The sequence below is a fragment of the Gymnoscopelus braueri genome (genome assembly GCF_963280865.1).
Source record: "Gymnoscopelus braueri genome assembly, chromosome: 6".
Taxonomy (NCBI): domain Eukaryota; kingdom Metazoa; phylum Chordata; class Actinopteri; order Myctophiformes; family Myctophidae; genus Gymnoscopelus; species Gymnoscopelus braueri.
In genome coordinates, this window is record NC_137607.1 from 5,215,669 (window position 1) to 5,232,094 (window position 16,426).

A 16,426-nucleotide genomic window follows, 5' to 3' on the forward strand; every position below is an offset into this window, starting at 1 on the left:
GCCAAATAGAAGCGAGCAATTTAAATAGCCGATCTGCTATTTTCTAAAACATCTTGGAGAAAAGGTGAACACAAATCTGGTACTGGGAATCCATGGCACAAAACATTTTCATATGGGGGTTGGGGGGACAAATACATATTAATTTGGGAGTCCATGACATGAAAGTATTTGAGAACCACTAGTTAGGGGGAAAAAAGGCCAAATAAGCAACTGCACTTTAGAAACAAGCCCCAAAAACCGCAACCACCAATAATATTTACAAGCAACTTTACAGAAAAAGAAGCCCAAAGTCGCTTATAATAAGCGGACATGGCAACAGTCTGTCACGTAAGGGAAGGAGGAAAGAGGCGTGTTGAGGCTACACACAGTCCCATGGTCCGGGCGGACCGACGAGCTGTGATTGGACACAGTTGGTTGTTGTGGAAACTGCTTGCTGGTGGTTGGTCGTGGCAGCTGATAAGGCCAGTGCAAGCTTCACGCATGCGCATATAAATAAATATTGATACATAATAATAATAATAATAATAATAATAATAGTAATAATAATATTAGTATTATTTATTATATAAGTATAATATTACTACTGCGTAACTACTACCTTTTGAACACTACCTTTAAAAATAGATTTGATTTAGAGTAGGCCTATAGCCAATACTTTTGTACCCCCTTTTTTTCTCCCCAATTTAGTCATTATGCCAATTGATTCCTCCTCACACACATTTCTGTGTTGTCACAGCTGCTGTCGTATCATACCTTTTTTATTTCTAATGTGATTTCTATTGTCATCATCAACCAACAGGGGGATGATGACAATAGAAATCTAACAGAATAATACAAATCTAACAAAAGTTTTCAAATAATTGTAGTGGAGTAAAAAGTACAATATTTGCCTCTGAGATGTAGTGCAGTAGAAGTAAAAGTACTGACATTTTTAAATAATCCAGTAAAGTGAAAATTCCTTGTATAAGTACAGTACTTGACTACAGTACTTAGTTACTTTCCACCTAGCCATGGTTCACATGATGCTCGTATGTTTCAGGGTTATATTTCCACAAGGTGGCAATGCTAGACCGTGGTACCCCAGCCAGGGGCTGCTGTAGCCCAGAGCACATGCAGGGGCAGAGAGGTGTGAACTGGAAGCTGTGAGGAAGGGCAGCTCCAGGAGTTTCTCAGTAAATCTAAACTTAGTAAAACGGTGACAGTGGTTTGGATGGTGACACTGACAGCACAAGCTCTACAAAACCTTCAGTCAACAGGACTTACACAGAAATACTGACAACTTAAAGACAGGTGAGTACAGCAGATAATGATGGATTATTAATTAACAGAGAATAAAAGCTATTATTTTAAATTCCCCACTCCAATCATTCAATTGGTAAACATGACAACTAGGGGAGACCATGTAATTGTCACACTTTATATCTGACGACTGACGTGAATTGCTCATCATCAACCTATGTTAAAATAGAGTGAGGCTTAATGTCTTGGGTTGAAATGGGCATCATTTATTCTATATAACTTGGGCTATTTTGACAGCAAATTATTAACCATTCAAATGCATTCTGACACATTGGTTGTCACAGTGTTTGGGTTTGGCTGTCCCTATCAATGGGGTTCTACTGTTTCCTGATCAGGGTTCCTCCACAGATGTGGGGATATGTATGCCCATTCCGATGCTGAAGATTTACGCTTAGTAAATAATGACCAGGCAATAGCAGTGTTAAACATCATGCTGTCAGGCACTGTCAGGTTTACTATGGCCAGACGTCTCACATTTTTCAATAGTGTGTGTGTTCTCTCTTTGAACAATGTTTATATCACATATTGCATTGTTCAAGTGTGTGTGTGTGTGTGTGTGTGTGTGTGTGTGTGTGTGTGTGTGTGTGTGTGTGTGTGTGTGTGTGTGTGTGTGTGTGTGCGTGCGTGCGTGCGTGCGTGCGTGCGTGCGTGCGTGCGTGCGTGCGTGCGTGCGTGCGTGCGTGCGTGCGTGCGTGCGTGTTCTTTTTAGAGGATTGTCGTGTAGCTGTGGGAGAGACTGACAGAGCCAAGAAGACCCCGCCTCCTGGATTTAAGGTAAATACATACAGTACATACACTATAGGCTGTACACCTTACAGTTCATAGCATGTAGGCCTATATAACATATGAAACAATATCTTAATATCTATCTCATCTCCGTCAATTTTAAATGGTTAAAATCTACGCTAATCTATGACGTGAGTGTACTGTGGTACTGACTCACAGTTTTCAAGGGAGGGCATAAACATTACAATGTTTCTCTCTATATCAAAGAAGATAACTAGAACAATGAAAGCTCATGTGCACAAGTGCTACATTCAAGGCTTCGTTCTACTTGAATAGGCGTCTCAACATTATTGTGCTATTTTCCCACACAATCCAGACCACATTCATAATTATTAACCGATACAGTGATACGTAGCATTCACAAACTACCTCTGGTGACTGGTACTTTTCCCATTTTTATTCTCATTCATTCATGTGTAGAAATGGCGTTTGCCAGAAGTCTCCTGTCTGAAGACCAGTTCCTGTGTTCTATCTGTCTGGACGTGTTCACTGATCCAATCACCACTCCATGTGGACACAACTACTGTAAAACCTGTATCGAACATTACTGGGACACTAATTGGCGTCAGTGTCCACTATGTAAAAAATATTTCAAAAAGAGACCACGTGTCTTTGTCAATACTTGCCTTTCTGGGTTGGCTGATCAGTTCAGGAAGTCGCTGCTGCTGGAAAACAGTTACAACACAAACCAAGAACCTGCTAAACCAGATGAAGTCTCCTGTGACATTTGTACTGAGACCAAGCTCAAGGCCCTGAAGTCCTGCCTGGTGTGTCTGGCCTCCTACTGCGAGACTCACCTGGAGCCTCATCAGAGAGTCTCTGCGTTTAAACGACACAAACTAATCGACCCTGTAAAGAACCTGGAAGACATTCTGTGTAAGAAACATGACAGACCTCTGGAGCTGTTCTGTAAGACTGACCACATGTGTGTTTGTCACTTCTGCACTGAGTCAGACCACAAGTTACATCAGATTATATCTCTGAAAGAGGAATGTGAAGGAAAGAAGGCTGAGCTAGGAGAGACAGAGGCTGAAGTTCAGCAGATGATCCAGGAGAGACAACTGAAGATTCAGGAGGTCAAAAACTCAGTAGATCTCAACCTGAACGATGCAGACAGGGAGATAGCAGACAGCGTGCAGGTCTTCACTGCTCTGAGCAGCTGTATTGAGAGGAGCCAGGCTGAGGTTGTTGATGTGATTGAGAAGACGGTTAAAACAACAAGGAAACAGGCTGAAGGCTTCATTAAAGAGCTGCAACATGAAATCACTGAGTTAGAGAAGAGAAGCTCTGAGCTGAAACAGCTCTTACACACTGAAGACTACCTCCACCTCCTCCAGAACTTTACATCCATCAACACCCCTCCACCCACCAGGGACTGGTCAAAGGTCACCATCCATCAGTCTTCATATGTGGGGACCATGAGGAAAGCTGTGGCTCAGCTAGAGAAAGCACTCAGTAAAGAGATAGAGAAGAAGCTGGATGATGCAAAGCTGAGGAGGATCCAGCAATATGCAGTGGATGTAACTCTGGACCCCAACTCAGCAAATCCCCATCTCATCCTATCTGAGGATGGAAAGCAAGTGAATCGTGGAGACAAAAAGAAGAAGAAAAAAATAGAAAACGATCTTCTCCCGGACAACACACAGAGATTCTCTTCATATATCTTTGTGTTAGGAAAACAAAGCTTCTCCTCAGGAAGATTTTACTATGAGGTTCAGGTTAAAGACAAGACTCGCTGGCATTTAGGAGTGGCCAGAGAGTCCATCGACAGGAAGCTGGATTCCATCACACAGAGCCCTAACAACGGTTACTGGACTTTATGGTTGAGGAATGGAAATGAGTACTATGCTGCTGCTGACCCTGCTGTCCTCCTCCCTGTACGAGAGCATGTCCAGAAGGTGGGAGTGTTTGTGGATTATGAGGAGGGTCTGGTCTCCTTTTATGATGTGGAGACTGGAGTTAATATCCACTCTTTCACTGGCTGCACCTTCACTGAGAAACTCTGTCCATTCTTCTGTCCTGGACTTAATGATGGTGGTAAAAACTCTGCTCCTCTGATCATCTCTCCTGTCCATCACACAGATTAATCCTAAGGTGTTTGTATTTTTAAATGAAAGGGTTGCTTTTCATTTAAGACAACAAATGTGTGTGGATGGAAGGGTTAATTAATGTACAGGTTTATTTTTAAAATCAAGTCAAATCAATCCATTTAACTGTTGTTCATACTGCCTGAATGGTTAATGTAGTTCTCCTTAATATGTATTCTCTGTCGTGATACTGTTGTAATCTTTTCTACATTTCTTCAAGGACTTGATTGTATATTTGATTAGATTTAATTTTATTGCATTGCATAAGTTTCAGTTTAACTCAACATTCCTGTTGTAGGACGACTCTGGGTGTAGGGGTGGATCATGTCATGAAGGCGCTCCCTTGTTTTTTGTGTAAACTCAACATGATAAAAACGCAATAATCAGATTGAACTGAATCAGACTCTTATCAGATGGTAATAACATGTCTAATTTCTTTTTTTTTTTGCATTTTGATTTCACACTGAATTAAATAATAACAATGTATAAATAAGTTTAATGTCATTGAAATTATACAATTAAAGCAGGGTTTAGCTTCATAGTAGTTCTGAAAATAAAGAAACGATGATTTGTATTTGAAGCAGTTATACTGATTGTATGTTAAATCCAACCACAAACAAATGGAAAATGTAATCTGCCATGTCACAATGTTTGTTTGGAGTGGAACAAAAACTAAGTCTGACATTTTTCTGATCATTGAATCTTAAAGCATAATACAGTGAACTTGTTCATTTAACTCTCAAAGCTTAAGAATTGACCATTAAGTGTCCACAGTTTCAAAGTTAAATTAACACCCACTAATTTGCTGTATAATAAATAGATGTTGGTGTCTTCTCTTTCATAACTCAAAGCCCAAGCAAAGCACGGACGAACACCAGTGCTGAAATGTCATCATTTTAGGGGCATGGTCATTTTGCCTTTGAGGTTGTCAATTTGTTGAGGGTGCAAAGACCAAATGCCAGGGCAGCAAAGCCATAAAAAAAAACAATGATTTTAAGAAATACATTATATATTTTAACTTAAGGATTAGGGAGGATTCTATTTTTAATACATGGTATAACTTCCAGTGAAATAAATACATAAAAAAGACCTATATAAAAATTAAAAAGCTGTTTATTTCACAAAATAATGTATAGGTATATTTAAAAATTTAAACTTTAATTAATAGAAACTCCTGAGTCAAAAGATCATCCACGTTCAGCCATGGACTAATCAGAGTCACTGGACTCATTTGAAGATTAGGATGGAGAGTCAAGAGGAGAAAATAATTCAGAATCTCAACAAAAGACACTGGTGTCTAAAACGTTGATGTTGACAGGAAAGAGGTCAGAGGAGAAAATGGTGATATTAATTGGGGCAGTGTGGGTGGGACATCGAGGCCACTGTGGCCTTAAGGCATATATCTATTTCAAGGGCATAAGTCCAAACTGAGAGGGCAGAGTAACGTGGTCTTCATGGCTTCTGTGAAATTCCTGCCCTGATGCATGCACACACAGAGTTCACACTGCAACTCATAACGCCACATGAATTTAAATAAATAGTATACAGTATGTTATTGACAACATAATATTACAAAACTAAAAGCTAACAAAACTACCCCTACCACTATTCTGGAAGACAGGTGGGAAAGTTGGTCCTCAAGGCCCAAATAGCGGCAAAGAGCAAACATATACAGTATACTGTAAATAAAAAATGTTTTGGGGGAACATGAGGTTGCATCCTACATTACATTACATTACATTACATTACAGTCATTTAGCAGACGCTTTTATCAAAAGCGACTTACAATAAGTGCATTCAACATAGGTAGGGAACGAAACTACTAATCACCAGAAGTCTTACGTGCATTCTCTTCTAAAACAAGCAACTAAGAGTATACCTAGCGCTAAGGTAAAAGTGCAATATATCAGCTATCTACTTTCTTAAACAGATGAGACAAATAGGAAAATCAAATATGCAAGAGCTAAAACAAAGAAGTGTATCGATTGGACATTGGACATTAAAGATTAGCATGAATGTATATTTTGTCTCAAGACACTGAGGCCTCCAGGAACCTTTAACAAATGAAGATCATTCACTTGAAGAAGGCCTGGGTACAAGCAGGTGAAGCAGACACTGGAATCCACCATCACAGCCAGTAGATGGCGTCAGTACCCATGGAAACATTTTGATGCTCAGCAAATGCAGAATTATGTAATTAGAGGAACAACTCTCCAAAAAAGGCTTTATTTTTTGAGATGTCATTGCCCGAGGTAGAACAAAGTAAAATCATGTTTTTTTCTTAAATGGATGGTTGTGGTAGTATTAAAAAAAATCTGCCAAATGTGTTAATTTGGTTGATGTTTTTATCCTGTCCAAAACTTAAAATGGTGAACATTTTGGCTGCTTCAAAAGATATCTCTGGAAATGATGATCAGAATGTCTCCCAGTTACTGCACACATAAAGCAAAGATTTTATGAATAGTGAATACCTTTGTCCATCTGATCTTTGAAATGTATATAATATACACTTAAACACATTATGAATTATAGCCGGAAGTTGAACAGGAAATGAGAAATCCAAAAGGTTAGTATATGTAGACTAGAGTATCACTTATTATTAAAGTAAGGAGACCAATCACCCACGAATGTCACTTATGTACATGCATTGATAGCATCCGAATGGGGTGTCCTTAGAGAAGACAAGTAGGTTATTTGTCTATTCACTTCACTATCTGATGCCACCAGCCCCTAACAGGCAGCCAGCACTTTAAACAGATTTTAAAAAAATATATAATACAAACTGACACATTCAAGAGACAATTCTTTATCATTTTAAATACACTTTTTTATTTCTTGTTTTCTTATTTAGAAACAAACTAACAATAGCCTATATACTGTATGATTATAATAAAAGATAACAGGCTGAAACCTTTGACTGAATGAATTGTAAAACTCTAATTATTGCTAAATAACTTGGTACATGGAGACCTTTATACCTTTATCCTTTATCTCCAAGGCCTTTGACCTTTGACCACCAGCCTCATGGGCATAAACTCATCCCATGAAATTCTATATGAGCGGCCTTACTATAGCTAGAGAATTGAGTAATATTATCATATATTAAATATACAAAGAAGCCAGGCAGGAGTGCACGCGCACACACAGGCACACACACACAGGCAGACACACACACACAGGCAGACACACACACACACACACACACACACACACACACACACACACACACACACACACACACACACACACACACACACACAAAACCAGGGAGATCAATCTGAATGCAACAGGCAACACTAACATAAAGACAAACAGCAAAACTAAATATCAAGGTTTTTCCTTTCTCCCTCTCTCGTGAATAGTGTAAATGGTTAACCTGGCATCACCAGTCTTTCCACCTCGAAGGAAAAGTAAATGGTAGAGAAGAGGAGGTTGTGAAGGGTTAACAGCTACCAGGAGGAGGAGTTTCTCAGTAAATCTAAACTGAAACTAAAGTGCTGACATACTTGTAGTAGCACTGTAGCACTGAGCACACACTGTCTACAAAACCTTCATTCGACAGAAGACAACTTAAAGACACGTGAGTACAGCAGTTAATGATGTATTATTCATTAACAGAATAAAAGCTGCAACTGTATCCAGGCATGATGTTTACCTATTTTCATATTTCTTGAAATTCCCCTGGGCCCTGTCCAGTCTTTCAATTGGTAAAATGTACATCTGTCAACATTTTTGTGCGCTATTCAAAAACAATCCAGACCAGATTCATAACTATAAAGCTGTGAGAAGTAGCATTCAAGAACTACATCTGATCTCATCTGATCTGATATACTTTCATCTTTATTCTCAGTGTTTAGAAATGGCGTCTGCCAGCAGTCTCCTGTCTGAAGACCAGTTCCTGTGTTCTATCTGTCTGGATGTGTTCACTGATCCAATCACCACTCCATGTGGACACAACTACTGTAAAACCTGTATCACACATTACTGGGACACTAATGATGTGTGTCTGTGTCCACTATGTAAAAAGACCTTTAATAAGAGACCAGAAGTCTTTGTCAATACTTTCATTTCTGAGATGGCTGATCAGTTCAGGAAGACACAGCAGCTGAAAAGAAGTTCCAACACAAACCAAGAACCTGCTCAATCAGATGAAGTCTCCTGTGACTTTTGTACTGAGACCAAGCTCAGTGCTGTGAAGTCCTGTCTGGTGTGTCTGGCCTCCTACTGTGAGACTCACCTGGAGCCTCATCAGAGAGTCTCTGCGTTTAAACGACACAAGCTAATCGACCCTGTTAATAACCTGGAAGACATTCTGTGTAAGAAACATGACAGACCTCTGGAGCTGTTCTGTAAGACTGACCACATGTGTGTTTGTCAGTTCTGCACTGAGTCAGACCACAGGCTACATCAGATTGTATCTCTGAAGGAAGAATATGAAAGAAAGAAGGCTGAGCTGGGAAAGTCAGAGGCTGAAGTTCAGTGGATGATCCAACAGAGACAACTGAAGATTCTGGAGGTCAAACAATCAGTAGATCTCAGTAAGAAAGATGCAGACAGGGAGATGGCAGACAGTGTGCAGATCTTCACTGCTCTGATTAGCTGTATTGAGAGAAGCCAGGCTGAGCTCATTGATGTTATTGAAGAGAAGCAGAAAACCATAGAAAAACAGGCTGAAGGCTTCATTAAAGAGATGGAACAGGAGATCACTGAGTTAAAGAAGAGAAGCTCTGAGCTGAAGCAGCTCTCACACACTGAAGACCACATCCACTTCCTCCAGAATATACAATCCATCAACCCCCCTCCACCCACCAAGGACTGGACAAAGGTCAATGTCCACCGGTCTTCATATGGGGAGACTGTGAGGACAGCTGTGGCTCAGCTGGAGAAGACACTCAGTAAAGAGATGGAGAAGAAGATGGGTGATGCTGAGCTGAGGAGGATCCAACAATATGCAGTGGATGTAACTCTGGACCCTGATACAGCACACGACACTCTCATCCTGTCTGAGGATGGAAAACAAGTGAATCATGACGACATAAGGAAGAACCTCCAAGACAACACACAGAGATTCTCTTCATATATCTTTGTGTTAGGAAAACAAAGCTTCTCCTCAGGAAGATTTTACTATGAGGTTCAGGTTAAAGACAAGACTCGCTGGTATTTAGGAGTGGCCAGAGAGTCCATCGACAGGAAGCTGGATTCAATCACACGGGGACCCAACAGCGGTTACTGGACTATAGATATGATTAATGGAAATGAGTACTATGCTGCTGCTGACCCTCGTGTCCTCCTCCCTGTACGAGAGAAGCCCCAGAAAGTGGGAGTGTTTGTGGATTATGAGGAGGGCCTGGTCTCCTTTTATGATGTGGAGACGGGAGTTAATATCCACTCTTACACTGGCTGCACCTTCACTGAGAAACTCTACCCATTCTTCTGTCCTGGATTTAATAGAGGATGTAAAAACTCTGCTCCTCTGATCATCTCTCCTGTCCATCACACAGATTAGCCTAAGCCTCAGGTGTTTGTTTTTTTACACGAAAGGTTTGGTTTTCATTTAAGACAACAAATGTGTGTGGATGGAAGGGTTAATTAATGTACAGGTTCATTTTTCAAAATCAAGTCAAATCAAGTCATTTAACTGTTGTTCATACTGCCTGAATGGTAAATTAGTTTTCCTTATGTATTCTCTCTCTGTGATACTGTTGAAATCTTGTCAATTTTTTTTCAAGGACTTGATTGTAAATTTTATTTTATTGCATGAACTTAAGTTCAACTCAGCATTCTTCTCTTATTTGTATTTTTTTTAAAGATATGTTTTTGGCTTTTTCTGCCTTCATTGATAGTTTACAGTAGACTGACAGGAAATGGGGAGAGAGAGAGATGGGGCGTGACACGCAGCAAAGGTCGTCCGGATCGGAATTCGAACCCCCAACACGCAGGCGTCAGGCGTTAGCATTAGCAACCTAGGTGCCTGGACCGCTACGCCAGCCGTCCGGGCCCAACTCAACATCCCAAGGCGTTCCCTTGTTTTTTGTGTAAACTGAACACGATAAAAACACAATAATCAGATTGAACTGAATCAGATACTTATCAGATGGTAATAATAACATGTCAGATTAATTGTTTTTTGCATTTTGATTTCACACTACATTAAATAATAGAAATGTATAATTATAAGTAAAATGTCATTGAAATGATATGATTAAAGCAGTTTAGCTTCATAGTAGTTGAGAAAATAAAGAAGAGATGGTTTCTATTTGAAGCAGTTATACTGATTATATGTTAATCTGCCATGTCACAATAATTGTGTTGAGAATAAACGTTCATTCAGTTTGGAGTGGAACAAAAACTAAGTCTGACATTTTTCTGATCATTGAATCATAAAGCATAATACAGTGAACTAGTTATGGTTCACTGTTCACACATTGAGGTGTATTCAGCCCTGCTGCTTTGATCCTGTTACACTGTAAAATACTGACTGTTCATTTAACTCTCAAAGTAAAATAAATGTACCATTAAGTGTCCACAGTTTCAAAGTTAAATTAACACTAACAAATTTGCTGTATAGTGTATACTAAATAGATGTTGGTTTCTTCTCTTTCTGAAATACACATCATAACTCAAAGCCCAAGCAAAGCACAGACACACGCCAGTCCTGAAATGTCAACATTTTAGGGGCATGGTCATTTAGTCTTTGAGGTTGTACATTTTTTGAGGGTACAAAGACCAAATGGCAGGGCAGCAAAGCCATCAAATAAAACAATGATTTAAAAAAATACATACAGTAGGCTATATATATCTTAACTTAAGGGTTATGGAGGATTACATTTTTACAGTCAAATAAATACATGAAAAAGACAGCCTATATACTGGCTCTTTATTCACAAAATAATGTATTGTTATATTTACAAATTGACATTATTTGTAGAAACTCCTGGGTCAAAAGTTCATCCATGCTCAGCCCTGGACTAATCAGAGTCACTGGACTCATTTGAAGATGTGGATGGAGAGTCAAGAGGAGAAAACTATTCAGAATCTCAACGAAAGACACTGGTGTCTAAAAAGCATGTTGACAGGAAAGAGGTCAGAGGAGAAAATGGTGTTATTTATTGGGGCAGTGTGGGCAGGACATCAAGGCCACTGTGGCCTTAGGGCATATAATTCTTTCAAGGGCATAAGTCCAAACTGAGAGGGCACAGTAACGTGGCCTTCATGGCTTCTGTGAAGTTCATGCCCTGATGCATGCACACACAGAGTTCACACTGCAACTCATAACGCCACATGAATTTAAATAAATAGTATACAGTATGTTATTGACAACATAATATTACAAAACTAAAAGCTAACAAAACTACATCTACCACTATTCTGGAAGACAGGTGGGAAAGTTGGTCCTCAAGGCCCAAATAGCGGCAAAGAGCAAACATATACAGTATACTGTCATTTTTTTTTTGTTGGGGGGAACATGAGGTTGCATCCTACATTACATTACATTACAGTCATTTAGCAGACGCTTTTATCAAAAGCGACTTACAAAAAGTGCATTCAACATAGGTAGGGAACAAAACTACTAATCACCAGAAGTCTTAAGTGCATTCTCTTCTAAAACAAGCAACTAAGAGTATACCTAGCGCTAAGGTAAAAGTGCAATATATCAGCTATCTACTTTCTTAAATAGATGAGACAAATAGGAAAATCAAATGAGCAAGAGCTAAAACAAATAAGTGTATCGATTGGACATTGGACATTAAAGATTAGCATGAATGTATATTTTGTCTCAAGACACTGAGGCCTCCAGGAACCTTTAAACGAAGACCATTCACTTGAAGAAGGTGGGTACAAGCAGGTGAAGCAGACACTGGAATCCACCATCACAGCCAGTAGATGGCGTCAGTACCCATGAAAACATTTTGATGCTCAGCAAATGCAGAATTATGTAATTAGAGGAACAAATCTCCAAAAAAGGCTTTATTTTTTTAGATGTCATTGCCCGAGGTAGAACAAAGTAAAACCATGTTTCTTAAATGGATGGTTGTGGGTGTATACAAATATTTTACTGCAAAATGTGTTTATTTGGTTTTGATTGATTGATTGATTGATTGATGTACTTTATTTAGTAAGACATAAGAACAACAGTACATGGAAGTACAAATTCACAATACAAGGTCTACTAAACTGGAAGACTCATTAAGCACTTAACTTGTTTAAGATGAGATCCCCATGCACACAAATCATGATGACATATAAGAGACAGATATACACACAACTATACAGAACGTCATACAATCAGCTTACAGGTTACTGGTATGAAGAGTGAAAAATATGTACAACATGGTTGATGTTTGGATCCTGTCCAAAACTGCTTTGTATGAATAGTGCTGCTTTGAAAACTGCTTTGTATGAAATTAAAAATCCAAAAGGTTTGTATAAGTATGTAATTATTATTAAAGTAAGGAGACCGATCACTAAATAATTATATGTAGGTTACCAAATGACTGTTACCTTTAAAAGTAGGTTATTCGTCTATCCACTTCACTCTCTGATGCCACCAGCCCCTAACAGCTAGGTAAAAAACACTCTTTTTATCTATTATTTTCTTTAGAAACAAACAATAACAATATACTGTATGATTATAATAAAAGATAACAGTCTGCAACAATATCTTTCAAATTATTTAACTGGAACTCTTGACTGAATGAATGGTAAAACTCTTATTATTGCTAAATAACTTCAGGTGAAGCCATTTAGAGAAGAAGAGGTTGTGAAGGGTTAACAGAGAAGGAGGAGGAGTGTTTCCCTAAATCTAAACTGAAAGCAAAATACTGACAATACTTGTTGCCACACACACACACACACACACACACACACACACACACACACACACACACACACACACACACACACACACACACACACACACACACACACACACACACACACACACACACACACACACACACACACACACACACACACACACACACACACACACTCTCAAAACAAAACCTTCATTCGACAGAACTTACACAGAAATACTTAAAAAGACACGTGAGTACAGCAGATAATGATGTATTATTCATTAACAGAATAAAAGCTACAACTGAATCCAGACATGTTTTACCTGTTTTCATATTTCTTTGACATTCCCCTGTCCAATCTTTCAATTGGTAAAATGTGCATGTTAGTACGGTCAGAAACATCTGTCAAATGTTTTGACAGATTCATAACTATTAAACTGTGAGAAGTAGCATTCAGGAACTACATCTGATCTGATATACTTTCATCTTTATTCTCAGTGTTTAGAAATGGCGTCTGCCAGCAGTCTCCTGTCTGAAGACCAGTTCCTGTGTTCTATCTGTCTGGATGTGTTCACTGATCCAATCACCACTCCATGTGGACACAACTACTGTAAAACCTGTGTCACACATTACTGGGACACTAATGATGTGTGTCTGTGTCCACTATGTAACAGAACCTTTAATAAGAGACCAGAAGTCTTTGTCAATACTTTCATTTCTGAGATGGCTGATCAGTTCAGGAAGACACAGCAGCTGAAAAGAAATTCCAACACAAACCAAGAGTCTGCTAAATCAGATGAAGTCTCCTGTGACTTTTGTATTGCGACCAAGCACAATGCTGTGAAGTCCTGCCTGGTGTGTCTGGCCTCCTACTGTAAGACTCACCTGGAGCCTCATCAGAGAGTCTCTGCGTTTAAACGACACAAACTAATCGACCCTGTAAAGAACCTGGAAGACATTCTGTGTAAGAAACATGACAGACCTCTGGAGCTGTTCTGTAAGACTGACCACATGTGTGTTTGTCACTTCTGCACTGAGTCAGACCACAAGTTACATCAAATCGTATCTCTGAAAGAAGAATATGAAGGAAAGAAGGCTGAGCTGGAAGTGACAGAGGCTGAAGTTCAGCGGATGATCCAACAGAGACAACTGAAGATTCGGGAGGTCAAACACTCAGTAGATCTCAGCCTGAAAGATGCAGACAGGGAGATAACAGACAGCGTGCAGGTCTTCACTGCTCTGATCAGCTGTATTGAGAGATGCCAGGCTGAGGTCATTTATGTTATTGAAGAGAAGCAGAAAACCACACAGAAACAGGCTGAGGGTTTCAATAAACAGCTGGAACAGGAAATAACTCAGTTAAAGAAGAGAAGCTCTGAGCTGAAACAGCTCTTACACACTGAGGACCACCTCCACTTCTTCCGGAACTTACCATCCATCAACACCCCTCCTCCCACCAAGGACTGGACAAAGGTCAATGTCTATCACTCTTCATATGGGGAGACTGTGAGGACAGCTGTGGCTCAGCTGGAGAAGACACTCGGTCAAGAGATGGAGAAGAGGATGGGTGGTACTGAGCTGAGGAGGATCCAGCAATATGCAGTGGATGTAACTCTGGACCCTGATACAGCACACCGCAAACTCTTCTTGTCTGAGGATGGAAAACAAGTGAGTCATGGAGAGATATGGAAGGTTCTCTCAGACAACACACGGAGATTCTCTTTGTCAGTCTCTGTCTTAGGAAAACAAGGCTTCTCCTCAGGAAGATTTTACTATGAGGTTGAAGTTAAAGGGAAGACTCACTGGACAATAGGACTAGCCAGTGAGTCCATCAACAGGAAGGGATCAAGCAGCCAGATAGCACCCAGCAACGGTTACTGGACAATATGTATGAGGAATGAAAATGAGTACAAGGCTCTTGTAGGTGTCTTGCTACCTGTAAGAGAAACGCTCCAGAAAGTGGGAGTGTTTGTGGATTATGAGGAGGGTCTGGTCTCCTTTTATGATGTGGAGACCAGAGGTCATCTCTACTCTTTCACTGGCTGCACCTTCACTGACAAACTCTATCCATACTTTAATCCTTTCCCTAATTATAGTGGTAAGAATGCTGTTCCTCTGATCATCTCTCCTGTCAAGCACTCAAATTAGACTTAAATGAAAATGTTTGTTTTCATTTAAGACAACAAATGTATATATGTAAGGATTAATTTACACGTTTATTTTCTGTCAGTTCAAATCAAGCCATTTAACTGTTGTTCATAATCATAACAGATGTATTCTATTAAACTCAAGATAAATGTACATGTCTGAAGTACAGCCAAAGACTAATAGATGGAGTTTAGCTTAAATATTTTCTATGTCTGTGAGATTGATCACTTGATTGTATAATTTATTTCATTGCATTCATCTCAAGATGTTGGTTGTGGGACAGGGTGTAGTGGTGAATCGTGTCCTGAATGTAGGGTGTTCCCTTCTTTTTATGTTTTCAGTGTTTACACAACACAATAAAAACACAATAATCAGATGGAAGAAGGTACTTTCTTTTCTTTTTACTTTTCAGAAGGTAATAACTTGGACCATTTTAACTAAAGTAATAATAATGTTATACTGATGTTAAATGCAACCACAAACATATACCGGTAATTCTACATCTAATTCTGACACTAATGGTTAGTATTAATGCATATATTGTTTCAAAGACAAAGAGGCCTCCATCAAATAAAACAATGATTTTAAGAAACACATATTTTAACTTAGGGAGGATTTTATTTTTAATACATGTTATAACTTCCAGTGAAATAAATAGGCCTACATGAAAAAGACATATATGAAAAGCTGCTTATCTCACAAAATAATGTATTGGTATATTTACAAATTGACAATATTTGAAGAAACTAAAAGAGTTAAAAGTTCATCCACACTCAGCCCTGGACTAATCAGAGTCACTGGATTCATTTGAAGATGCGGATGGAGAGTCGGGGGGGGATAAGAATTCAGAATCCCGACAAAAGACACTGGTGTTGCCCGTGTCAATGTTGTCCGGGGGCACTCAGTCTGAGTTCCGACCAGTCTCCATGGGTGTCCCCCAGGGCTCAATCTTAGGCCCCGTCCTTTTTACTTTATATATCAATAATATTATTTCTGCTCTCAATGACTGCCATGCCCATCTTTACGCAGACAACACGGTCACTGTGTTGCCGACACAGCCCAGCTTGCCACTAGGAATCTGCAGCTTGCTTTCAATGCTCTCCAGGATGCCCTGGTTGAGCATAGGCTTGTTCTGAATGCAAGCAAAACTAAGTTCATGGTATTCACTAGGGCTAGAAGAACCACCAACCATGACCATTTAGCCATAATCTCTTCGAATGGCTCTACAATTGAGAGGGTCTCAGAATATAAGTACCTTGGCATTTGGCTTGATGAGAAATTGTCATTTAAATTTCACATTGTCACAAA

At 39.4% G+C, this 16,426-nt stretch overlaps 2 protein-coding genes across 2 annotated transcripts; both read left to right on the forward strand.

Moving 5' to 3' along the window:
* Positions 1 to 2,507: 2,507 nt before the first annotated feature.
* On the forward strand, positions 2,508 to 10,428 carry LOC308086430 (uncharacterized protein; the record flags this gene model as incomplete). Its single annotated transcript, XM_080429952.1, has 2 exons — positions 2,508 to 4,170; positions 7,931 to 10,428. 2 exons carry the CDS (start codon positions 2,508 to 2,510, stop codon positions 9,676 to 9,678), a joined length of 3,411 nt encoding a protein of 1,136 aa, XP_080286078.1. The 3' UTR covers positions 9,679 to 10,428.
* Positions 10,429 to 13,123: 2,695 nt separating this feature from the next.
* LOC308087078 (zinc finger protein RFP-like) lies at positions 13,124 to 15,337 on the forward strand. The gene is made up of 2 exons (XM_080430739.1): positions 13,124 to 13,220; positions 13,469 to 15,337. Exon 2 carries the CDS (start codon positions 13,478 to 13,480, stop codon positions 15,116 to 15,118), a length of 1,641 nt encoding a protein of 546 aa, XP_080286865.1. The 5' UTR covers positions 13,124 to 13,220; positions 13,469 to 13,477; the 3' UTR covers positions 15,119 to 15,337.
* Positions 15,338 to 16,426: the final 1,089 nt, after the last annotated feature.